We start from the raw sequence: 27,500 nt of genomic DNA, 5'->3' as shown, positions 1-27,500 counted from the left end.
CCGCCCAGACATGGCCCTTCGTGGTCGGCTGGGCATTAAGCAAACAAACAAACAAAATACGTTGAGAGTAAGGCGGGGAAAAAGCTCAGTCGATAGCGCCGCTGGCTTCAAACCATTTGTCGCTATCGGCGTAGGTTCGATCCCCATGTTAGGCGAGGGATTTATTTCCCAGAGTCAACTTTGGGTGGCCGAGTTGTAACGCACTTGCGCTCGGAAGCGAGAGGTTGCGAGTTCGACCCTGGGTCAGGGCGTTAGCAATTTTCTCCCCCCTTTCCTAACCTAGGTGGTGGGTTCAAGTGCTAGTCTTTCGGATGAGACGAAAACCCGAGGTCCCTTCGTGTACACTACATTGGGGTGTGCACGTTAAAGATCCCACGATTGACAAAAGAGTCTTTCCTGGCAAAATTGTATAGGCATAGATAACAAGAGGCGAAGCCATCAAGGCTCACGTAAGAAATCGACAAACAGTAACACAAACTCAATCACTCCGTCACACATACACACACACACACACACACACACACACACACACACACACACACACACACACACACACACACACACACAGAAAGAGCATAGGTGAAACTGTGCAAGAAAGCGAGACACTAGATCTGTCTGTCTGCATGTAGCCTACTTACAGGGACACGACTGCCAACTAGTCAGTCTCGGCCCGCTCAAAATAATAATGACCGAGACTTTCAGTACTTCCTTCGCGTGACGTCTAACCCTCTTACGTCATAATGTGACGTCAATGTAATGTAATGTGACGTCTTCAAATGTTAGAGTTTCTACCACAGACATACACACGCACGCACGCACATACGCACGCACAGACAGACAAAGTTACGATCGCATAGGCTACACTTACGTGAGCCAAAAATGTCCACCAAAATACCTGTGTGACTTGGAATAATAGGCCGTGAAAAGTAGGATATGCGCCGAAATGGCTGCGATCTGCTGGCCGATGTGAATGCGTGATGTACAGTCGACTCCGGTTAATCGGCCAATTCCGGATAATCGGCCAATTTTCCCTGGGACCGAATCTTTTCTTCATACGTAGTTATGTGTTAAAATGTTCGGCTAATCGGCCACTTCGGATAATCGGCCATGGTTCAGTCAGTCCCAAAAGTGGCCGATTAACCGGAGTCGACTGTATTGTGTAAAAACAATTCCATCTCACACGGCATGAATAAATCCCTGCGCCTTGAATATGTGCGCGATATAAATTGCATAAAATAAAAATTAAAAAATTCTTGCGCTGAGAACTGTACCCACAGAATACGCGCGATATAAGCCTCATATTGATTGATTGATTGACTTTGTGCATACTTTCCTCGCGGTGTCTCAACACCTCTGTGTGTAAACTTACGCACAACAACAAAAACAAGTTCACAGCGAAAGTCTCAGCTAGGGCTCAGAAACATGAAAACACACATGCAGGAAAAAGAAAGAAAATGGGTAGTGCCGTGCTTTATGGCAGCTCACTTTCCCCAGTGAGAGAGCAGCCCAAATATCCATGAGACTCACAGGACGATATAAAATGATATCCTTGTCCTCATCCTTGTCCTTATAACAGTGGTACCTCCTATTTATACTGCCAAAACATTTACAACATCAGGGAGTCTTAAAAAACAAGGGAGTCTTAAAATGAGGGTAAATTTATAAAGGCTATGAACAGAAAGTCTGATAAAAGATGGTCTTAAAAGGGAGGGAGTCTTAAATTGGCGGGTCTAAATAATAATAATAAAAATAATAATAATGACAGCTTATTATATAGTGCGAACCACAGTAAACTATGCTCTCTGCACTTTACATATTAACTATAGATAAAACCATACTATTCAAACATCAAACACATATTGACTATAGATAAAACCATACTATTTAAACATCAAACACATATTGACTATAGATAAAACCATACTATTTAAACATCAAACACATATTGACTATAGATAAAACCATACTATTTAAACATCAAACACATATTGACTATAGTTAAAACCATACTATTTAAACATCAAACACATATTGACTACAGATAAAACCATACTATTTAAACATCAAACACATATTGACTATAGATAAAACCATACTATTTAAACATCAAACACATATTGACTACAGATAAAACCATACTATTTAAACATCAAACACATATTGACTATAGATAAAACCATACTATTTAAACATCAAACACATATTGACTATAGATAAAACCTTACTATTTAAACATCAAACACATATTGACTATAGATAAAACCTTACTATTTAAACATCAAACACATATTGACTATAGATAAAACCATACTATTTAAACATCAAACACATATTGACTATAGATAAAACCATACTATTTAAACATCAAACACATATTGACTATAGATAAAACCATACTATTTAAACATCAAACACATATTGACTATAGATAAAACCATACTATTTAAACATCAAACACATATTGACTATAGATAAAACCATACTATTTAAACATCAAACACATATTGACTATAGATAAAACCATACTATTTAAACATCAAACACATATTGACTATAGATAAAACCATACTATTTAAACATCAAACACATATTGAAAGGGGGGTTCCACTGTATGACAAGTTCTCTTTGACTCCCACTGTTTCTGCATATCTTTTGTCAAGAGGTTTTGGTCATGTGGTGTTGTTGCTTGTTTTGGTCATGTGGTGTTGTTGCTTGTTTTGGTCATGTGGTGTTGTTGCTTATTTTGGTCATGTGGTGTTGTTGCTTGTTTTGCAGCTCCAGTGTATCGTCAGCTGGGAGGGGAGAGAAAATCAGCATGGCGCGGCGCAGACTTCAAACAACCGCGACAGTTCGGGCAGGTGTACGCCCCTCCCTCTCGCGGCTACAAGCCACTGGACAGCAATCTGCGTTATGTGCCTTATGCAGGTAGGCATTTTTAGGAGTTACTGATGTAATCTATCCATATTTGCCCAATAGACGATGTTTAGAAATAACTGTCAGGTTTGTATGGGTTATGAAAGAGGGAATGCTTTTAGTTAGACAAACAAATGTGCTCCTTTTGCATGTATTTCAGACACACCCCTTTCTAGTGACTGGCCTGTGGATTATTTGTCTCACTAAAAGCAAGTGTACCGGCACGGTGGCCTAGTGGTAAGGCGTCCGCCCCGTGATCGGGAGGTCGTGGGTTCGAACCCGGGTCATACCTAAGACTTTAAAATTGGCAATCTAGTGGCTGCTCCGCCTGGCGTCTGGCATTATGGGGTTAGTGCTAGGACTGGTTGGTCCAGTGTCAGAATAATGTGACTGGGTGAGACATGAAGCCTGTGCTGCGACTTCTGTCTTGTGTGTGGCGCACGTTATATGTCAAAGCAGCACCGCCCTGATATGGCCCTTCGTGGTCGGCTGGGCGTTAAGCAAACAAACAAACAAACAAAAAAGCAAGTGTGTTCACTCTTTCACAATTAAAACAAGTCGCGTAAGGCGAAAATACAATATTTAGTCAAGTAGCTGTCGAACTCACAGAATGAAACTGAACGCAATGCCATTTTTCAGCAAGACCGTATACTCGTAGCATCGTCAGTCCACCGCTCATGGCAAAGGCAGTGAAATTGACAAGAAGAGCGGGGTAGTAGTTGCGCTAAGAAGGATAGCACGCGTTTCTGTACCTCTCTTTGTTTTAACTTTCTGAGCGTGTTTTTAATCCAAACATATCATATCTATATGTTTTTGGAATCAGGAACCGACAAGGAATAAGATGAAAGTGTTTTTAAATTGATTTCGACAATTTAATTTTGATAATAATTTTTATATATTTAATTTTCAGAGCTTGTTTTTAATCCGAATATAACATATTTATATGTTTTTGGAATCAGCAAATGATGGAGAATAAGATAAACGTAAATTTGGATCGTTTTATAAATTTTTATTTTTTTTTACAATTTTCAGATTTTTAATGACCAAAGTCATTAATTAATTTTTAAGCCACCAAGCTGAAATGCAATACCGAAGTCCGGGCTTCGTCGAAGATTACTTGACCAAAATTTCAACCAATTTGGTTGAAAAATGAGGGCGTGACAGTGCCGCCTCAACTTACACGAAAAGCCGGATATGACGTCATCAAAGACATTTATCAAAAAAATGAAAAAAACGTTCGGGGATTTCATACCCAGGAACTCTCATGTCAAATTTCATAAAGATCGGTCCAGTAGTTTAGTCTGAATCGCTCTACACACACACACACACACACACACACACACACGCACAGACACACATACACCACGACCCTCGTTTCGATTCCCCCTCGATGTTAAAATATTTAGTCAAAACTTGACTAAATATAAAAACCCAAGAAAGGTTTGGTTTGATTCTTGATTTTGGAACATTGGTAGTCTATCTATTTTTTGTTTGTTTTTCTTTATTTAAGCATTGTGTCAGCTAGGTTATTCCTAGAAGTATTATATCATGATTGGATTGTTTTTCTTTATTTAAGCATTGTGTCAGCTAGGTTATTCCTAGAAGTATTATATCATGATTGGTTTGTTTTTCTTTATTTAAGCATTGTGTCAGCTAGGTTATTCCTAGAAGTATTATATCATGATTGGTTTGTTTTTCTTTATTTAAGCATTGTGTCAGCTAGGTTATTCCTAGAAGTATTATATCATGATTGGTTTGTTTTTTGTGTTTGCAGCGCGTAAAAGGGAATCCTTTGTGAACTCAACGCTGGGCTACCCTCGGGTGGAGAACGGCAAGAGCATCCCTATCCCGTCCTACGAGCCCATGATGGACCCACACCTCAACGAGTATTTCGAGCGACGCTTTGGACTCCTGCAGCTCGAAGAACTCAAACGACAGGTGAGGCAAACAACAAAATAAAAAAATAAAAAAATAAAAAAACATTTTAAAATAAAAAAGCTTATATTCTTAGATCTTGTTGTTGATTCAAACTACATGTATGTTTATCGTGCATTGTACCAATGCATTGTTGAATCAAATTTAGTTTCAAACAAGAACAAGAAAAAAATAGAACTATTGCACACCTACTAACGTGAAAGAGTGATCGACAGAACACTTATTTGTACAAAAATCAGGACAGTATATATTACTGAATAGCAAGGGTTTACAATTTTCTAAAGCATGTTTGTGGCTTTATTCTATGTTTATTGTTTACTTTTTTTCTGATGTGTTGGTTCTGTGTGTAACTGCTATAACTGTGGGCCTGTCTTACACATTGTAACTGTTGTTCTTGTTACTATAGTAACTGTTGTGTTTTGATGGGAAGGGTCATCTGTATGTGTGTGTGTGCGCACTTATGTGTGTGTGTTGTAATGTTTTGTTTTGTTTTTGCTTGTTATTCCAGTTTTTTTTATTGCTTTCTATTAATTATATACCAGTGGTGTTGTCCGCTTTGAAAAGAAAGACGAGGCCTATAATTCAGTTGGCTTTCTTTTAAGTGTAATTTTGTTTGATTTTCTTTCTACCCATACCTATTTTATGATTGTATTATTGTATTATTTGCTTTCAGAGACTATTAAGTCGCTATGCTAGACCTCACAGCGCAGGTAGCCTGACTATGGGCTCGCGACGAGGCCTGCGCAAGAAAGACGGATCTGACGTGTTGTACAAGGTGGCGGTCACAACTGGGGACGCCAAAAATGCTGGTACAGATGCCAAGGTAAGAAGAAAACATTTTCTTTGAAAGGATAGAATCACATGTTTTGGGTTGAAATGGTTTGGGAAGGAGAGAGAAGTTTTATTCACAAATGTTTGTTTGAATGAATTATTATTCAAAAAAATTCAAGATTGCAATGACAGAGAGATAAGAAATATGCTTGACGAACGGTGGTTAAGAATTATTTTTGATCTGAAGTTAATTGCAGACATTGTGAAGAACTGGTCATTTTTCTAAATGTTGGTGTTACTCCCGGAGTTGAAGTACAGCTGCCTTGCAGGAAGGTATGTTACAGTCATGCAGTATGGCTGTATGCGTACAAATTTGCTCATAAATTGTTTAGCATACTGGGACGTTTTTTTCTACAAAAGCAGAAAAAGAAGTTATAAAAGATGTTCTGTTTTCAGTGCATTAAGCTCATAGTAAATCATTTAGCAGTATATTGAGCATTGTCTTTCACAGTTATCTGCTGGTTGTGAGTTGATCGTTGTTTGAGGAGAGACTTAAAGAAATAGCGGTGCATTTGCAGGTGTTTCTCAAGATGAAAGGAACAAGAGGCAAAATCCCCAAGACCAGACTGACAAAGAAAGCCGGGTCTGTGCGATCAAACAAGGGCGTCTCTTTTCGCTTCGCAAAGGGATCAACCCATGTCTTCAAAATTTACGGTTCCAACATCGGAGACATCAATTCCCTTGTCATTGAGGTATGCTGATGATGGCTGTACCTTGTTTGACCAGTATGATTTAACCAATGATTTTTGGTTTGTGAGCGTGCAGTGTATTTGCAGGGGTTTTACACAGATTTAGATTTACTGGGCGGAAAAATATTTCAGTTGGTAGCGTGGCTGGCTTCAAAACCAGTTGTCGCTATCAGAGTGGGTTCAATCCCAACGTTCGGCGAGGGATTTATTTCCCATAGTCAACTTTGTGCAGACTCTCCTAGGTGCCCCAAGTTCACAGTGAAAGTCTTAGGCCTTGGAAATACGAATACATGCATGCAGGAAAAATAACAAAATATATGGGTAGCGTCGTACTGTACGTATGGCAGATGGCTTTCCCCAGTGAGAAAGCAGCCTGAATTTCCATGGGGGTAACCTCACAGGACAATATAAAATCTTATCCTTATCCTTTATCAATATGCAGCTCGTTGATGTATAAAGTGAGAGTTGTTCATCATGTACCTACCATTATTTGACAGACGTCAGCGGTGAAGAAGGAAGAGGCGTGGTTCCTTCAGGAGATTGAGATCGTCAACACCAAGACCAAGAAGACTTACCTGTTCACCTGCAACCAGTGGTTCTCTCTCTACCATGGCGACGGACAGGTCATGCGAGAGTTCTTCCCCGTCAAGTCCGCCAAAACAGGTCAGTCAGGGAGTTCGCCATTACTTTATTATCCCACTGCTTGGAAACTCGAGTCACTTCCTCCCAGTGGAAAGCAAGCAGCGACACCAGTCACACTACCCAGGTTTTTGCACTTTTAGGTGTAATCACCAATATGGTTGTGAGAGAATAGAAGCTTTATTTAACTGTATTAACTGGATTTCAAGTGTGCGTGTGTGTGTGTGCTGATGTTTTTTGCTATTGTACATCGCCGTGAGCTCTGGCCAGAAGGGGCGATTCATAAGTGTTCATTGTCATCATTATTATTATTAATCATTTGCCTGAAATTCTGGCAATATTTGTTAGACAAGTCTGGCTAGTTGCTGATGCACATGTCACAGCTTAGGAACTAGTTTATTAATTATCTCAAAACTTTTTTTTTAGAATATGAAATCGTGACGGTGACGGGGGATTTGATGGGAGGGGGCACCAACGCTAATGTGTTCGTCACGATCTTCGGCAAAACGGGAACCACTCGCAGGATCCACCTCAAGAACAACAGCAAGACCATGTTTGACAGAGGCAGCAGCGACGTCTTCCGCGTCAAGGCCAACTGCGTGGGTCCCATGAAGAAAGTGCGCATCGAACACGATAATCAGGGTGTGGGCGCTGGCTGGTACCTGGAGAGGGTGCGTTGAAATGATTTATTTTTAGTCAGCCTCATATTGTGCGTTTGTTTGTTTGTTTTGTTGAAAAAAATAGAGAATGCTTCATGTCCTACAGGCTAAATATTTCGCCTCATATGGGTTGTATGATAATTTGAGTTTCACGCCCTCACGGCTTTTGATGAGATACACAGGTGTATGCATGTTTAGGTGGTATCAGCCATCAGCACTTATGGTAGAATGACCGAGGTATTTTACGTCTCACTGTTGTGACACGGGGTAGGGACGTGGCTACAGTCACTGGGTCTGCACATAAACTTGACCCGTGTCCGTTGCGGCTCGGAGTCGAACCTGCGACCATAGGATCACAAATCCAGTGCTCTACCAACTGAGCTAATCGGGCCCCCCTTGTTTTGTTGTTTGCACACATTGGGCCATATACTGTGAGCTTCTACCCATGTTTATCCCCTGATTGTTCCGTTTTTACTGTACTATCAAACCTGTCCATACCGACAACTCAAGGAACCAACCAAAAGTTTTGTTATAGACAGGTGGTAATGTTATGGAAAGTTGAACTGTATTGAAAGAAAACTAGCCGGGGATCCTTTGAGTGTTCTTTTTGGCCAGGTGGTAGTAATTATTAAGAGATGGTTGCCAAGACAGGTTCGAATGTATCAAAATCTCCATCTTTTTTTCATTCATGCTTTAATTTTGTGTTTGGTTTGCCTTTTATGTTTGTCGTGAAGAAGCCTCCATAGGCTAAATTATTGACTTTGTTATTTGTGCTGTTCTTGTCTTGGTGTGAGTACAGAATTCTCTTGTTTTTCCACATTGTACAATGATTTTTACCAATAAGATAAAATGCTGTTGAAAGCCACTGAGCGCTGTGTTGTTGACCAGGTGGTGGTGACGGACATCAAGAACACCCAGTGGAAATACTTCTTCCCCTGCGGTCAGTGGCTGGCCAAGAGTGAGGGGGATGGCGCCATCTGTCGCGACCTCATTGGCAGCAGGGACCCCTACGCAACAAGAAAAGGTGTGTCTCTGGTTTGATTGATTGATTTCTTGAGTGATTTGTTGATTGATTGATTGATTGATTGGTTGATTGATTGATCATAGACAACAGGGAACCACTACGCCTCTTGGAAAGGTGTGTATTTTCTTTAATTGATTGATTGATTGATCGATTGATTGATTGATTTTGGTGATTGATCTTAGACAGCAGAGACCCCTTTGCTACCAGAAAAGGTGTGTCTTTTGTTTGATTGATTGATTGATTTGTTGATTGATCAAAGACAACAGGGTACCACTATTGTTGACGCATTCTGATCTCATATTTCATCGTTCCAAGGAGAAGACAATTAACTTATTTACAGAGTTGCAAGTAATGTTTTCACATGTACGAAACATGTAAAGAGATGTTGTGATGTGTGTGCAGCGTCCAAGTACAAGGTGACAGTGTACACGGGGAATAAGCGGGGCGCTGGTACGGACGCCAACGTCTACGTCACAATGTTCGGAGAGTTCGGCGACTCAGGGGAAAAGAAACTCACCTCACGCAAAAATAACTTTGAGAGGGGAAAGTAAGTGCACTTTAAACAAATAGTGTTTTTGTAGAAGTTTTTTTAACAGAAAGATAATATTCTTTTTTATCACCTTGCTGGTGTTTTTTACTCTATACAATTATCCACGTCATCATGAAATGTTGGCTAAACTCGATTTTTGGCGATTTTGTATGTTTTTGTGCTTTAGACCAAGTAAATCATTCTCCATGAGAAATATTCTCTCACATTCCATTGACATGATTTGACATTCTTTCATCTTTCTATAATCCATACCAGGTACACTATTTCATAATAAACATAATCAGTTTTGGCCTTCTCCTGAAAAGCTGTCTAGAACAAGTTACGCCAAAATTCCATGACAACATTGTTATGTTTCTACTCAGATATTTTGATAATCATGCACTTAATTTTAGTGATTATCACAGAAAAAAGTGTACCGTACTTTCCGGGTCATAAGGCGCGACTTTTTTCCTCGAGTTCGACCCCTGCGTCTTGTATAACGAAGCGTCTAATCCGTGTATGAAATACGAAAAAAATTAAAGAGACCGCCTGAGTACCAGTCAAACAACTTGTGATAATGCATGTTTCAGCTACTAGGTACTGCCCTGGCCAAGTTTCCTCGAGCTCTCAAGCCACCCAGCTATCACAATGGACCTGCCTTTGATCTGGTCGCACATACAAAGCACACGCGGCGAGATCAAAGGCATTGTAATAGCTGGGTGGCCTTGTTTATAGACACGACCTTCTTCCCAGGGGTCAATGACCCAGTTTTTGCCATGAGAGGTGGTTCCCCTGTCATATCTGAGAGAGGAAACACTTCCTGCACCGGGGTCAGTGACCGGTCAGTGACCGAGAGACATATTTCCACTCTGTTAAACTCGGTCACTGACCGGTCACTGACCCCGGTGCAGGAAGGGTTTCCTCTCTCAGATATGACAGGGTAACCATCTCTCATGGCAAAAACTGGGTCATTGACCCCTGGGAAGAGGGTCGTGTCTATAAAGAATGGACCTGCCTTTGATCTCGCCGGCTTATTTTCATTCTTCGACCGTTTGTTACCGGTATACTTTTTCAATTTTGGTGCGCCCTATCGGCCCCCTGCGCCCAATGGGTGACTGGATTACAATTTTTGACTCACATGCGAAGCAAAAGTGAGTCTATGTACTCACCCGAGTCGTCCGTCCGTCCGTCCGTCCGGACGTCCGTCCGTCCGTCCGGACGTCCGTCCGGAAAACTTTAACGTTGGATATTTCTTGGACGCTATTCAGTCTATCAGTACCAAATTTGGCAAGATGGTGTATGATGACAAGGCCCCCAAAAACATACATAGCATCTTGACCTTGCTTCAAGGTCAAGGTCGCAGGGGCCATAAATGTTGCCTAAAAAACAGCTATTTTTCACATTTTTCCCATTTTCTCTGAAGTTTTTGAGATTCAATACCTCACCTATATATGATATATAGGGCAAAGTAAGCCCCATCTTTTGATACCAGTTTGGTTTACCTTGCTTCAAGGTCAAGGTCACAGGAGCTCTTCAAAGTTGGATTGTATACATATTTTGAAGTGACCTTGACCCTGAACTATGGAAGATAACTGTTTCAAACTTAAAAATTATGTGGGGCACATGTTATGCTTTCATCATGAGACACATTTGGTCACATATGATCAAGGTCAAGGTCACTTTGACCCTTATGAAATGTGACCAAAATAAGGTAGTGAACCACTAAAAGTGACCATATCTCATGGTAGAAAGAGCCAATAAGCACCATTGTACTTCCTATGTCTTGAATTAACAGCTTTGTGTTGCATGACCTTGGATGACCTTGACCTTGGGTCAAGGTCACATGTATTTTGGTAGGAAAAATGTGTAAAGCAGTTCTTAGTGTATGATGTCATTGCTATGTAAGCATGTGAGTCGTATGGGCTTTGCCCTTCTTGTTTTTTAAAAGAAGGGGGTGCGTCTTGTATAACGAAGCGCCTTGTCACCCGGAAAGTACGGTATGTAAAAGTTGTCTTGAAGCTAGTAAAACATGTCTACTAAAGAAAGATGCTGGGTACAGATGTTTTGCTTAAGAACTGTATTTTGCTTGTGATATTTTAACAGGGCGGATGAGTTTCTTTTGGAGTGCCCCAAACTTGGTCGCTTGGAGCGTATTCGTGTTGGACATGACAACTCCGGTTTTGGTCCCGGCTGGTTCCTGGACAAGGTAGGTCATAGTTAATGTTTCCACGACGTACAGTGAAGCCCCCCTCTTAAATCCCCTACAGCCCTGAGAAAATCCCACAGCAGTACCTGTGATGTAAGGCCCCTATGATGAACAAACACCTCCCTTGAAAGGACACCTGTATAAGTCCCTTTGTCTATTATTTCTACCAAAAATGACCTGTCATGACAGACCACCTGCAACGAAGGGACACTCTTGGCTGGTCCTAATGGTGTCCTTCCACACAGGTACCACTGTGTCTTGAAAAGAAGCGAGTCTCAAAAGTGGAGATAGATTTACAAACATATGGAAAAAAAATGCAATAAGCCAGGTCTTGAAAAGGTGGATTATCTGAGATGGGGGGCCTTAAAGGTGGCTTCCCCTGTACTGAGATGTTCAACGTGTTTTGTTTTGTCTTGTGTGTTCGCTGGCATGGTTTTGTGCTGTTTGTGTGTTGTCAGTGTGTACTGCAGTCAAACTTGACTGTGTTGATGTGATCTTAACGGATAAGACAAGACGGTATATGTCACCAGTGGAGAGAAGAACAAAATCGTGTTGTGCCTGAGTGCTCAGACTGACCATTCTTATATCAAGAAATTATCTGTCATGATTTATTTTTCGTCTTTTGAATTATTCTTTGGTCACCTGCATGTGGTTTTCTTTTAGTAATATGTTGTTTGTGCTTTGAAAATGAGTTGGTTGGTTGGTTGATCGTGGCTTTCAAGTTGATTGCCTACATGCTTCCCCTCTCAGATCTGAGCTGTCATTTGATTTGTCACATGAGATGGTAGTGAAGTTAATTCTCATGGCAGAATGTCTCTTTTAAGAATTAATACTACATGTATTCAACATGGATGCTCACACACAAGAATATACACACACATCCAGAGTCACAATCAGACACACAGAGATACCCTCTTACAGAGATATACAAAAACTCACACTCACACGCACACATGCGCACACACACACACACACACACACACACACACACACACACTCACATGCACACACTGACACGCTGTCACGCACACACACACCTACATACACACACACATACACAAACACACACACGCACATGCAGTTGCTCTTACCAAAACAAGTCTAGCATTCACCTCAGCAGAACCCAGGCAAAAACGACTGTTATGCAATCCTAGTGGAAGGCATTTCTCTCCCCTAAGGTGGGAGAGTGGCTTTTATAAACACAGGTGAGCTTTCCTTGGGAGCTAAGGTAAATGAAAACAGGGGTGGAGGCAGTTAATTGAGCCATGTGCAGAAAGCTCATTCCCGTCAGACTAAACAGAGCGAGAAATAGTATAGATCTCTCCGCAGCCTCTCTGATGTTTCAAGCCACTACCCTTTTTGTCTATCATTAGCCAGCCCGTCTCTCTGTCTTTACTGCTTGCTGTTAACGTGGTGTTATAGTAACTGGCCAGTCTGTCCTTTAATTGTTGCCCGTAGAACAGGCAGTGGGTTGTGCTTGTAAACAGTCTTGGGGAATGGTTTTTGTATTTGCTGGTGTGTGCAAGATTGTTGTCAGTGTTGTTGTCAGACGGAGTTGTGTGGATGATGATTCTCTTTAATCTTTGATGTGCGCCGTGCAACTATGATGATTTGTTGTTTGTGCTCAGTTATGGCTTGAACTTGAAATTATTCTGTTTTTATATTTTGATGAAAATAACTAAAATTGGTTCGTATATATATTTTTAAGTTTAAAATCAGTCTCTGTCCCTCTCATTCTTTTGTTCTCCGTCTCTCTCTCACACACACAAACACACACACACACACACACACACACACACACACACACACACACACGCACGCACGCACGCGCGCACTCACCACACACACACGCACGCACTCACTACACACACTCACACACACACACACACACACACACACACACACACACACACTTGCCTCACTAAAGAGCACGCAGGTGTAGGTGAAGCGATGATTGCGTAGTGTACCTTGCCCAGACTGATGAGATGAAGGCAGGTGAGATAAGGTGGGGTGATGCCTCAAGTCTGTTTGTTTGGTTAGTCATGTCACTGACTTTGCCCACCTGCAGCTGCATGCAGATCTCTGTTTCAGTTCATGGCCTATCGCAAGATGTTCTTACCAACCTCCCATCTTCCCACCCTACCCCTCCCGAGGCCGTCTTTACTGACCCCCTAGCAACTTCGCTGATGATGTACCAATTGAAAGGGAATATCAGTGCCAAAATCAGCCCTAAACTCGCAGGTCCCTTGGCCTATTCAGCTAAGATCAGCCAGTCATTTTCATAGTGTTTGGTTCACTTGGGTCTATTCCGCTCTTGGCCGGTATGGCACAAACTATGAACCTGTCACATTAAATTACATATCTTAACCCAACTCACATAATTATAGGAATTTACTTCAGTCTAGTGCTAGAATGCTGTATCGCATCACCTTGGTAACAAGGGAGGCAACTCTAAAAAAAGAGCTACCTTGACCCATCAACAGGATAAAGTCACGTGACTTCCTGACCTTGCCGCCATATTGTACTCATTCTCTACTCAGGGCTCCGTGGCTACGGACGTGTTTCGCTTCGCTTAGGCTTTTCAGCTTTTTGTCTGACTTTTCCTTGGGTCAGACTTCACCTTGGTTTTCCTTGCACGTCCCTCTTCTCTTATTTTGTGTTTGGGGTGAGCATTTTTGCATATTTTTGTCGTTTTATTGCTTGACTCAGGTTGTTCTGCACTTAGAAATTTGTGACACGCTTTCGTCCGCCATGTCGGATAGCGGTAAGAAGAGAAGTTCTAAGCAAGTGATGGAGCCTCCTCCTGTTAAGAAGCCTTCTCGTAAGTCGAAAGGCTCTTTTAGTCAAGCTGTTGTGAAGGTGTTAGATCCTTCGTCCAAACATTCTTTTGATGTTAAGATTGACATGCCTAAATCTCCCTCCATGCCGATTCTGCCTTCAGAATCTGTATCGGTTGCTTCCGGTTCTAGCTCTGTTAGTGTTAGTGATAAACAGGATGTTTCCGCTATTCTCCGCTCTTTGAGTGCTCAGGTTTCCTCCCTATTAGCAGAGCTTTCGTAGACGAGGGCAGAATTTTTGTCTTTGCCTCCGGTATAAGTCCCTTTGTCTATTATTTCTACCAAAGATGACCTGTCGTGACAGACCACCTGCAACGAAGGGACACTCTTGGCTGGTCCTAATGGTGTCCTTCCACACAGGTACCACTGTGTCTTGAAAAGAAGCGAGTCTCAAAAGTGGAGATAGATTTACAAACAAACTTGGCTACAGTGACTTCGGCCGATGTGCATGTTGCTTTTGATGCGGGCGACGGAGTCTCTCTTCTGCGTACTCAGGCCTCTTCTGGTTTTCGGCCTGATTATGCTCAAGGTATTTATCCTTCGTCAGTAGCTGGGTTCTCCGGCCAACGCGAAGGGCGTATCCTGGAGGAAGTAGCTCCACCCGAGTGCCGGGCAGAGAGTGAAAGTTTCGATCCCTTGGCTGCGCCGTTCCACTCGCGCGGGCGGCTGGTACAGGGTAGGAGCCCAGATACGTGTTCAGTCTTTGATCGAACAGGGGATTTGCTACCGTCGGCAGCCTTTGTATCGTACGGGGCCAGACCGGCACAGCATTCCCCGCTTCCGCCCCGGGGGGCAGGAAGCAGTCCCTAGGGGGGGACCCCTTGGGTATAAAATCCCTCGGGTGTCTTCCTTTCCGGTTGACGCTTCGCCTGGCTATCACAGCCACGGCGGTAGTGTACTTCCGGTATGCACGGAAGTGCGGGACTATGATTCGGAGTTCGGTGCTTCCGCTCAAGACGAAGAAGATACCAACTTCCGGTGACCATTACAGCTCCCCATTACGGGTGTCTTCCGGTAAAGCTTCACCAGACTATAGCAGTCAGTGTGGTAGCGGAATTCCGGCATGCACGGATGTGCAGGACTACGGTTCGGATTACGGAGCTTCCGATCAGGATGAAGACACCAGTTTTCGGCTACTATCCGAGTTTACCCATGCTTTAGCTTAGGCAGCGGAAGTAGTTTCGCTGTACATGGAGGAAGGGGTGGTGGCTTCGGCAACTTGTCCGTACCACCACCTTCAGCTTTGGTTGACTTCCGCTCAGTTCGGGATAAACGCGTTCCTTTTGGATCTGCGAATCTTCCTCTGTTGCCTCTTATATGGCCAAGTTTCTGAGCTCAACCTACGGCAAGTCAATGCACCGACTAACACAGTGCCGCTTTTGGCAGCTTACAGTACGGTGCGGACTTCGTCAAACTGTGGCTTGCTCATGTGAAGCATCCCACTCCTCTCTTTCAGGGTACCTGCCAGAGGTTCGCTTCAACAGCCACTTTTATTACCTCATTGACACTTGCCCTCCCGCGTGCTGCTTTTCCGTGCACAACGGAACTGGTTACGCTTAGGGAAGACGGCGACAGTAGAACAGAGCTGTACCTTATACTGAGTCCTCTCTCTTGTCTCTGAGGGAATAAGCACATGATCTTTTCGAGTTATGCTCTCTTTCGGAAACTTTGGAAAGATCTCTCTCGCGCTCCATCTCCTCTGCTCTTGTCAACTTCGAGTTTCGTCGTGACGCGGGGGAGACGGATGTCATGACGCGGCTAGCCACTTTGGCTAAAGTCTGCTGAGCAGCTGAGCCTCCCAGCGCTTCTCTTTGCACATTCCGTGCACGCGCGCAGGTTCTTCTTTCTCTCTAGGTCTAGGATCCAAGATAAAGTCACCGTTGAGTCACTTTAGTCTTCTCCTTTCACAGAGGGTTGCTTGCTTGGGCGTCAGCCTTCGCTTGGCTCAAGGTACAAGTAAGAGGCGGATCTTCTCCGGCACTCTTTGCTTTTTGTGTTCACCAGGGGAGTGTTCGCACGTCTACGCTACGTTGCATTCCTCCCCATCTTCTGGCAAGAAGCCGGGAACTGCTTCAGCTTGCCACATTCTGCCTCAGATTAGGCAAGATAATGAAGCTAAGCAAGCACACATAGGGTTAGACACCCTGTATTAGGCAGCTTTGCGGTATGTACGCCCATCTATGGTGAAGCTGCATACCTCTTCTTTTCCGCCTTCTCGGATGAAGCTGCTAAGGCCACTAATTTTTCGCCTAAGCGGCGAAAAACAAGTCAAGCTATTAAAGCAAACTCAGCTTTTACGGTTTACGGAATCGCTCGCTTTCTCATAAGAGTTATAAGCTTTGGTTTTCCGACAGCTCGCCAGAATATGTCCAACTTACTGGTTCACATTCTGACTCAAAAATCTTTTGGGGTCACTGAGCCACTGTCCGTAACCTCTCAGACGGAACATTTCCGGTGAAGCCTACCCCTTACGGTAGTGGCTTCCGTCAGCGACTTTCGCTGGGCAACACAAAGGACTCGCAGAAAATTCCTTAGTTTCAGCGTTTCATTTTAAGAGGTTACGGAAAGAACTAAGGACACCATCATGTGGCGAAACTTAGGTTTGGCACAGAAGTTTTTAGCATTAGGTTTGTTTTTTCCCATACGCAAAAGACAGTGAACTTTTATGTTTTTTTGCCAATAATAAATAGAATCACATTCCTTGTGGTTCAGTGATTCAACTTCGGCATTACGCCTCTCAGGGCCTTCTCCCGCGAGTTAATAAGCTACACTCTTTTTTGTAGCCTTCACTGCGGCGGCCCCTGGATTTTTCTTAACTTTGCAATGTGCTAGGAGTTTTCTCCTACATCGCAGAATAGTACGCATTTGTTCGCCCTGTTAAATTCTCAAGCCTTCTCGGCTAAGCCATCGAAGTGACGTCACACTTGTCACAGTATGGTATAGGCTTCCGGCTTTACCGCGCCTACCCCTCTTTTTCTCTGAAGGCTGAATCACGGCACTCCAGTTCAGGGATTCAGCTTTGATACTTTCTCAGGTCTTTCTGCACGCTTTTCTAAGCGGCAATTTAGGCTGAGCCAATTACGCACAAAGGGCAGAGGGAGGGTACAACTTACCTTTCCCTCAGCGGTTACCCAACTTTAGGTTTCTTGAATTACTAGTTAAAGAAACCTTGGTTTTATAGAGGCTTTCTCTATCCCTAGGCCAGTTCTCTTACCTTGAGGATATTTTCTCAAGGCTTCAGAACTAACTCCATGTAATGCCTCTAGCGTTACGGTCATCGGGAAACTGAAATTTTAAAGACGCTCACGCACCCCTCTCTCGGGACGGGGAGCGATAGGAGCATGGTTTGAGAGCGGATCAGGTTACTGATAGTGATACCCTCACGTGTCCGTTCACAATTGCGGGCTGGGTTAACATAGAACTAGCACGCAATCAGGTTTTCAACACCCCCGACGCTTCACTACTGATTTTGCAAAAGGGAAAGTATACCCTCATCTTTGCAGCCTCGGCATAGTCTTTCTCGTTTTTCAACAAAAGGCCGCAACGCGGTCTCGTTCCGACCTCCGAGGTTAAGCGGCATCGGTCTCGGTTACTACCGGGATGGGTGACCGTTTTGAATACGGGCCTGTAGGCCTATGGCATTCTTTCTAACTTTCAAGCTGCGGCCTTACGGCTTCAGCTATCGTACTGCCGTTTACTCACACTCTAATTCAGTAGTACTTCGCTCCCGCGAGGGCTACATATCCGGTTAACAGAAGTTCGCCCTCTTAATTTCAAGCCAGTGTGTAGGGACATGGGTATTTAGCTCTCATGATACAACTCCCGTAGCCATTGAGGACAACGGTTGTCTTCTCTGGTGCTTGATTTCCTCTCAGAACTTCAGTCTTTTCTTTGAAAAGACCAGTGACATTCTGTCACACTCTCGCAAACGGGTCCTTCCTCCTCACTCATTAGCCTTTTGAGATAAGGCTAAAAGGGAAAGAAGGGGGGGGGAGTGTTTTTTTTTTTATCTTGGACAATTCTCCTTTGGGCTCCGTCCAGACTGTGCGAGATAGAACATGGGCCTACTTCTAGGCCTTACGTGATTTAGGCTATGCTTCTCCCTAATCTTGTCAGTGTGACTCGTTTAGCTCGCATTATAAGATGACAGGTCTCTTTTCACAGAGAGACCATATGCTGGATAGGGTTCAATACCAAAGATCACAGCAAGACAAGTCAGAGTCTTTTGGTATCGGAGTTTCTATGCTCCACAGATTTTGAACCGCTACATTCTGCTAGCCTTCATAAACATTATGTGAAAAGTTCTCCCTTTTACTCCTAGCTGCAGCGCGCAGAGGTAACGAGATTCACACACTCTTTGGCTTTCAGGGAGATGTAGGTTTCAATAGAGGCTCTCTACCTCACTCTGCTTCCGGCCAGACTTCTTAGTCAGGCATCAGAATCTAGGACAACCATTTTATAGTTTTCCTCTTTATAGGATTCTCGCCATAGGCGACCCATTATTATGAATCTGCCCAGTTATATCACTATGCTCCTTCCTGTCTTTTACAAGGGGTTTAAGATCATAAGCAAAACTACTCTTATCGTCTTTGAACACAAGGGTAGATAGGGACATATCTACGTTGGTGCTAAAATCGGTAGGCCGTATTCCAAAGTCCTTGACTCCGCCTACTGGAGATCGTAGGAGCTCTCTATCAACCTTTACCTGCGTGACTTTTCCAGCGCGCGACAATACGGTTCTAATGCGCTTCCGGCAATGGTGGCAGCAGGGCAAATTATTGCCTAGCTCATACTGAGCATCCCACCGCCTTCATTAGCAATCTGCCATATGTGAGTTGGGTTAAGATATATGTAATTTAATCGAAAATTTTAGTAGTAAATTTTCATTTGATTAATATACTTACCCAACTCACATAGTTAATTCCCTCCCACCTTCCCCGCTAGTGGGGTTGTTCTAAAAAAAAGAGGGAAGTTTTTCTGCGCCTTCGTGCGAATGAGTACAATATGGCGGCAAGGTCAGGAAGTCACGTGACTTTGTCCTGTTTATGTGTCAAGGTAGCTCTTTTTATAGAGTTGCCTCCCTTGTTACCAAGGTGATGCGATACAGCGTTCTAACACTAGACTGAAGTAATTTACTATATATGTGAGTTGGGTAAGTATAAATCAAATGAAAATTTACTACTAAAATTTTCGATTGCGTCACGTTTAGGGATGTCAGCTGAGCTTTGAGTTTTTGACAAATGGCCATGGGAGTTTCTTGAGTTTTCGGAAGTTTTTGGCAGTTTTGAGTTCAGAAAGCAGCGATCAAGGCTGTGGATGTTTTAGTACGTCTCAAAGTGGACCGGATGGTTAATACCATGTAAAGGCCTGGACAGATGGTTGACATGATCGTTTGCATAGAACGGGAGATATCTGAAAGTGAGTGATCTGTAATAGTACTATCCTTAGCGGAAAGACATTGATCGTTTTTTCCACGAACAAAAAAACTGAAATGCCGCGAAAAACTTTTTTTCCGAATTTGGTCATCAGCCGCCGCACTATCGCCGAAAAACATTTTTGTTCGCGGAAAACTGAATAAGAAAATGCTGCGGTAAAACGGAACTGTCGTTTTACTGCGAAAAACATTTAAATATTTTTTCTGCAGAACCTTTTACTTGCTCATCGTGAGCTTGAAGCACGTGCGTTCCCCCTGTATACCTAGGTTAGTACGTGCTGTTTAGAGCCACTCAGCATTCCATGGCCGTCTGTCTGTATCCGACGATTTGTTTGTGTTTTCTCCGGCACTGGGAAGCCATCCCTCCGTGTATACAGTGGCATTCTTGGCCCTCGTGTCTCTGTGATGTGAGTTGTTGTCTCAGCGGGCAACCCTAGCCTTGATTACAGGAGAAATGTTACACTGCTTTGTCTTTTGCTGAGAGGTAGGAGTAGCGTGTGCTCTATTGCAACCGGCAGCAATGGTGTATACAGATCAACACTGCCTCTCACTGGGTATTTTGTTCTGATTATTTCCCTGTGACCTACAGAAGTTCGCATCTAACGGGATATTGCTGTTCTGATTATTTCCCTGTGACCTACAGAAGTTCGCATCTAACGGGATATTGCTGTTCTGATTATTTATTGGACCTACAAAACTCGTGCCCGCTGTGCTCAGATAAAATGGCAGACTTATACCTATAGCAAAATACCCGTGTGACTTGGAATAATAGGCCGTGAAAAGTAGGATATGCGCCGAAATGGCTGCGATCCGCTGGCCGATGTGAATGCAAGATGTATTGTGTAAAAAAATTCCATCTCACACAGCATAAATAAATCCCTGCGCCTTGAATATGTGCGCGATATAAATTGCATAAAATTAAGATAAAATAAAAAATATATAAATCCCTGCGCTTAGAACAGTACCCACGGAATACGCGAGATATAAGCCTCATATTGATTGATTGATTGAGTTGATACGAGCTTTCCTTGGATTCCCCACCTACCCCTCCCCCTACATGTATTTCCCTAAGGCCTGATATCGATTGATTGATTGAGTTGATACGAGCTTTCCTTGGATTCCCCACCTACCCTTCCCCCTACATGTATTTCCCTAAAGCCTGACATCGATTGGGCGAAGTCGACTTCACAGAGTTTTTGTTGTATTATGGAGCTTGGCAGAACCGGCGGATCTTCGGCGTTTAATATAGAGGTGAGCAGTGGTGCATCGTCCCTTTGGCCTGACACTGAGACCACACTGGCGGCGTGGGTAGCGGTACCTGCGATGTGAGGCCCTTTGATGAGAGGACACCTCCACGAAAGGGCACTGTCCGCTGTCCCTATGTGTATTATCTTGAATAATAATAATGAGGATACTTACATGGCGCAAATCCTACAAAAGAGTTTTCTTATCCAGATTGTAATGTCACGACAGGCCACCTGCAATGTGGGGACACTAGGGGCTGGTCCCAAGGTGTCCTTTCGTCAAAGGTACCACTGTATATGACTAAAGAAAGTGACCGCGGGGGTGAAGTGAGGTGGGCATGTCCCCGGGTGTTACCCCGACTTTAGATGAGATACTCAGGTGTATGCGTGTTTAGGTGCAATCGGCCATCTGCACTTTTGGCAGAAAGACTGAGGTCTTTTACGTGCCACTGTGGTGACACGGGGGTGGGACATGGTGTGTTTATATTGAGGTGGGTGTCGGTGCATCCTCTCAGACGCAAGACAGACGGAGGTAGCTGGAGGTACACCACGCCGTGTCTACCTCACCCCACGTTCCCCCCATTGTGGCGGCGTGTCTCTGCCCTGTCGGCTTTCACCTGCAATTACCTGCACGCTGACTGACAGCCCGCCTGCTACCTGTTTGCACTCGTGCACTCCGCTCAGTCGGTACCCCACACCGTCTGGGTTTTGTTTTTGATTTTTTTTTTTACCTGTAGAATAATATCCCGTGCCATTTACCCCCATGCCCACGGCATGGATAGTAACTCTGTTGATTTCAAACTTGAAAAAATCGCAGCAAAGTGTACGTAACTACTGCCTAGAATATCTTTGAATGAACCTGTCAGCGGCTCGAGCCAATACTCAAGGGTGGTGCTTGTGGGGTATCTTTTCTGGAAACTGAAATGGTTGAATCGTGAAATGCCGAGAGTAGGGGTGGAAATGTTTACTGGTTGTGTCTCCTCTGTCTTAAAGGCCCGGCAGGAGTATATAAGGAGCCTGACCTTCTGCGTTGGCAAATCATTTCAAACCTCTTGCAGGCAACGGACAAATACTGCTCCTACATTTTCTTTAATATCTCGGTTAAGCATGAGTTACGGTGTCAGATTTTTTGTTCACACAGCTGGTTTTCACACATTTACCGCCCTATGCGCTTAGATAAGGTTAATTCTCCATAATAAAGAAGATATTTGTAAACAAACATTTCAATGGGGATCTTGTTCAAAGAAAAGGGCGGAGTCAACACTCTCCGACGTCACAGATTTACACCATGCGTTCCAAAAATAGCAAAACACGTGGCATGCGGCAATTTGGTTCCAGAACATGCTGTCTCAGGTGCATGTGTATTTGTTACATCGGATATGAAGAAAGAAATGCAACTAACCTTTACCACCAGTTGTGGCCTTGATAGGGTATTCCTGTGGGGTTGGGATAAAGCTCTCTCACTAATTTGAGCACACAGTCGGGCATCATTTCTCGGCTAATGTTTACCCGTGTTGGACTTGTCTTGATGTAAGGAAGACGTCTTTTTCGCCAAGTACAATGCACAATTCCAAGCACCGCATCGGTCTAGCATGGACCAATACTTCTTGTAGAGTACTTTTCTAACGCCGGAATTCCTGCGGTGTGGCAATTGGCCTGTACCTAGCCACCTCTGGCGATGATTTGTCACACAAGGGCTGCAAAAACAAAAGGCACACTGGCCTACCCCAGAGGAGAGCCCTGTACTAGGACCCGTGTCTCCGCTTTCATCAGGATCAGATAACCACGTCTGCACCCTAACGGTACTAGAGACAGCCTCTCGAGGTCACACGATGATGGCCCAGCACCTCTTGGTACACAAGTCGAATCTTTTATTACACACCTTCGAGTTTCAAATGGCCACGGATTCTCAGTAAATAGTCTCCTTATTGCGTTCTCCTGGTCACTGTTAATGTTGAGAAGTGTTAAATCAAATTTCGCCATTTATTTCCACAGACAGAAAGAGATGTCAGTGCAATACAGCTTACAGACCGCAGCCTAGCCCTTACTAAGTTACTATCACCATCGGATGTTGGAATGTGAAACACTCAGGGCTTCGAATTCCCGCCTTCATCTGTCGACAACACTGATTGTGTTAGAGGCTCTCGCTGGGTGGAATAACAGACCGTGTTCCAAAGTATGCGTATACACTACGCAGATTATCACCGTTGACTTCGTCTACATGGTCCCGCTAACTATAATTACTGTCCCTGAAAGTGCCTCACAGGATGGGCAAGTTTACTTTCAAAACAGAAAGGGGTAATCTAAACTCGGTTTGTTCTAAATGGACATGGGAAACAAAGGGTCTCGGATCTTGGGTCGCCCCTGGCAACACAAATGGAAGAATCCAGGATATGCAAATGATCTTCTGCAGTTTATTCCAAGGTGGTAGGGGGTTGAAAGGGGGAACGAACGGGAGGGGGGAGGGGACAGTGTTCGGTGGAGCTACTATACTGAAGACTGCAGCAATGGTGATGTGAAATCATCACCCACACATTTCGAGGTACCCTCCCCCCTCACCATTCGGTTCACAAGCCTGTTTTTGTCCTTGGTCAGTTTGAAAATGATTGGTTTGTTCAAGTATTCCGCCAAAAAAATGCGCCAAGATTTCCCTCCTCATTTTAGTGGTGTTTGACGCTTGCCCCACTCACTTAGTCAGAGTCTGATGCAAAAATTGACTCGAGAATTCTGTTCATTGACCTTGTGACGTACTAAACTTGTTTATTGTTCGCGGTTTTGGCTGATTCTGTGTTGTTTTTCTGCAATATCAGCGAAAGTACCATCATAGCGGTGACTGAGTTACAGCAACCAAGACTAAGTTTCATTTTGTCCGTTTGACTAGCCTGACATCTACAGCCTTGACATTGTTATTCTGTTTCTCTGTGTGTGACTGATTTCTTTGACACAAAGGTTCTCTGTGTGAAAGTTCAATTGTATTGTAAATATAAACAAAATACGCAATCAATATGCAAGATATCACAAATGTCACGTTCAGAAACGAAAATATGTGAAAAACTCTGAAGAAGCTGTTAAAAGAAGAAATGCTTCTCGCACAGACAGAAAGCCAGATGGTAAAATTCAGTTTAGCGGTGAGAGAGAGGAAATTGATCTTATTTACGCCCAAGTTCAAAAGGTTAAAACATTTTTAGGAGAAGGAAATCCAAACAAAGAGCTTGTGGACACTATCTTGTGCTTTTTTTATTGACAAAAACATTGAAGCTGATTTATTAGAGCGCCCTGATGCCCCCGCGTCCCCAGTGCACTTTGGCCTGTTCGTGTTTACATCGCGTGCCACGCGTTGTGCTATTTTTGCTAAGCCCCGCCCCTTTTTCTGTTGCATTATGGGAGAGGCCGGATTGGCCGTGACGTGTTTAAAGGCCCGGCAGGAGTATATAAGGAGCCTGACCTTCTGCGTTGGCAAATCATTTCAAACCTCTTGCAGGCAACGGACAAATACTGCTCCTACATTTTCTTTAATATCTCGGTTAAGCATGAGTTACGGTGTCAGATTTTTTGTTCACACAGCTGGTTTTCACACATTTACCGCCCTATGCGCTTAGATAAGGTTAATTCTCCATAATAAAGAAGATATTTGTAAACAAACATTTCAATGGGGATCTTGTTCAAAGAAAAGGGCGGAGTCAACACTCTCCGACGTCACAGATTTACACCATGCGTTCCAAAAATAGCAAAACACGTGGCATGCGGCAATTTGGTTCCAGAACATGCTGTCTCAGGTGCATGTGTATTTGTTACATCGGATATGAAGAAAGAAATGCAACTAACCTTTACCACCAGTTGTGGCCTTGATAGGGTATTCCTGTGGGGTTGGGATAAAGCTCTCTCACTAATTTGAGCACACAGTCGGGCATCATTTCTCGGCTAATGTTTACCCGTGTTGGACTTGTCTTGATGTAAGGAAGACGTCTTTTTCGCCAAGTACAATGCACAATTCCAAGCACCGCATCGGTCTAGCATGGACCAATACTTCTTGTAGAGTACTTTTCTAACGCCGGAATTCCTGCGGTGTGGCAATTGGCCTGTACCTAGCCACCTCTGGCGATGATTTGTCACACAAGGGCTGCAAAAACAAAAGGCACACTGGCCTACCCCAGAGGAGAGCCCTGTACTAGGACCCGTGTCTCCGCTTTCACCAGGATCAGATAACCACGTCTGCACCCTAACGGTACTAGAGACAGCCTCTCGAGGTCACACGATGATGGCCCAGCACCTCTTGGTACACAAGTCGAATCTTTTATTACACACCTTCGAGTTTCAAATGGCCACGGATTCTCAGTAAATAGTCTCCTTATTGCGTTCTCCTGGTCACTGTTAATGTTGAGAAGTGTTAAATCAAATTTCGCCATTTATTTCCACAGACAGAAAGAGATGTCAGTGCAATACAGCTTACAGACCGCAGCCTAGCCCTTACTAAGTTACTATCACCATCGGATGTTGGAATGTGAAACACTCAGGGCTTCGAATTCCCGCCTTCATCTGTCGACAACACTGATTGTGTTAGAGGCTCTCGCTGGGTGGAATAACAGACCGTGTTCCAAAGTATGCGTATACACTACGCAGATTATCACCGTTGACTTCGTCTACATGGTCCCGCTAACTATAATTACTGTCCCTGAAAGTGCCTCACAGGATGGGCAAGTTTACTTTCAAAACAGAAAGGGGTAATCTAAACTCGGTTTGTTCTAAGTGGACATGGGAAACAAAGGGTCTCGGATCTTGGGTCGCCCCTGGCAACACAAATGGAAGAATCCAGGATATGCAAATGATCTTCTGCAGTTTATTCCAAGGTGGTAGGGGGTTGAAAGGGGGAACGAACGGGAGGGGGGAGGGGACAGTGTTCGGTGGAGCTACTATACTGAAGACTGCAGCAATGGTGATGTGAAATCATCACCCACACATTTCGAGGTACCCTCCCCCCTCACCATTCGGTTCACAAGCCTGTTTTTGTCCTTGGTCAGTTTGAAAATGATTGGTTTGTTCAAGTATTCCGCCAAAAAAATGCGCCAAGATTTCCCTCCTCATTTTAGTGGTGTTTGACGCTTGCCCCACTCACTTAGTCAGAGTCTGATGCAAAAATTGACTCGAGAATTCTGTTCATTGACCTTGTGACGTACTAAACTTGTTTATTGTTCGCGGTTTTGGCTGATTCTGTGTTGTTTTTCTGCAATATCAGCGAAAGTACCATCATAGCGGTGACTGAGTTACAGCAACCAAGACTAAGTTTCATTTTGTCCGTTTGACTAGCCTGACATCTACAGCCTTGACATTGTTATTCTGTTTCTCTGTGTGTGACTGATTTCTTTGACACAAAGGTTCTCTGTGTGAAAGTTCAATTGTATTGTAAATATAAACAAAATACGCAATCAATATGCAAGATATCACAAATGTCACGTTCAGAAACGAAAATATGTGAAAAACTCTGAAGAAGCTGTTAAAAGAAGAAATGCTTCTCGCACAGACAGAAAGCCAGATGGTAAAATTCAGTTTAGCGGTGAGAGAGAGGAAATTGATCTTATTTACGCCCAAGTTCAAAAGGTTAAAACATTTTTAGGAGAAGGAAATCCAAACAAAGAGCTTGTGGACACTATCTTGTGCTTTTTTTATTGACAAAAACATTGAAGCTGATTTATTAGAGCGCCCTGATGCCCCCGCGTCCCCAGTGCACTTTGGCCTGTTCGTGTTTACATCGCGTGCCACGCGTTGTGCTATTTTTGCTAAGCCCCGCCCCTTTTTCTGTTGCATTATGGGAGAGGCCGGATTGGCCGTGACGTGTTTAAATGGAGGTAAAATTGCGAACTCTGAAAGCAGGAAATCTGACAAGGTAAGGCCTTCATGGGGAGGGGGGGGGGGGGGGGGAGTAAAAGATAACCCTTGAGAATGATCGTGTGCATCACCGCAGATCTATCAAAGACAAAGGCTTTTACGTCAGATAAGAGCATCTTTCCCCTTAGATCCATGTCGACAGTCTGGCTAATTACACCCCCGGTATAGGGGTGTGTATAGGATTCGCTCGATGTGTTTGTTTGTTTGTTTGTTTGTGTTCGCATATAGATCTCAAGAATGAACGGACCGATCGTCACCAAACTTGGTGAACAGGTTCCATACATTCCTGAGACGGTCCTTGCAAAAATTGGGACCAGTCAAACACACGGTTAGGGAGTTATTGGTGGATTAAGATTCTACAAGGACTTATAGAGGGACATATTCATGGTCAAAGGGAAATAACCTTCTCAGTTGGTGGCAGTGAGAATGGTTATTTCCCTTTGACAAAACGGGGGTGTTTTTCCTACCTCGGAGGAATTTCTTGTTCATGCGCGGAGCTGGAATTCTGTGCCGAATTTATTTTGCGGATTGACAGTGTCTCAGCTACGAACTTTAATTTCAGCAAAAAAAATATCCAGCTCTGCTCAGAAAGCAATGCGGCTGTTGATTGTTGGTATGTGTGTAAGTATAAGGACTGCCTTAATGGTCACGCCGTGTAAAACTGTGAGTCTGGATGG

At 43.6% G+C, this 27,500-nt stretch overlaps 1 protein-coding gene across 1 annotated transcript in view; it reads left to right on the top strand.

Annotated features, from left to right (window-relative positions):
• Positions 1–27,500, top strand: part of LOC138970593 (lipoxygenase homology domain-containing protein 1-like) — a 118,400-nt gene that overhangs the window by 1,442 nt on the left and 89,458 nt on the right. The window contains exons 3-11 of the mRNA XM_070343059.1: positions 2,776–2,925; positions 4,688–4,851; positions 5,522–5,671; positions 6,198–6,371; positions 6,866–7,031; positions 7,434–7,678; positions 8,555–8,690; positions 9,093–9,237; positions 11,323–11,425. Coding sequence (XP_070199160.1) covers positions 2,776–2,925; positions 4,688–4,851; positions 5,522–5,671; positions 6,198–6,371; positions 6,866–7,031; positions 7,434–7,678; positions 8,555–8,690; positions 9,093–9,237; positions 11,323–11,425 — 1,433 coding nt within the window. The remainder of the gene's footprint in view (positions 1–2,775; positions 2,926–4,687; positions 4,852–5,521; positions 5,672–6,197; positions 6,372–6,865; positions 7,032–7,433; positions 7,679–8,554; positions 8,691–9,092; positions 9,238–11,322; positions 11,426–27,500) is intronic.

Source organism: Littorina saxatilis, linkage group LG7 (genome assembly GCF_037325665.1).
Source record: "Littorina saxatilis isolate snail1 linkage group LG7, US_GU_Lsax_2.0, whole genome shotgun sequence".
Taxonomy (NCBI): domain Eukaryota; kingdom Metazoa; phylum Mollusca; class Gastropoda; order Littorinimorpha; family Littorinidae; genus Littorina; species Littorina saxatilis.
Note: the sequence above shows the minus strand (reverse complement) of the source record. Positions and strands in the feature narration are given on the sequence as shown.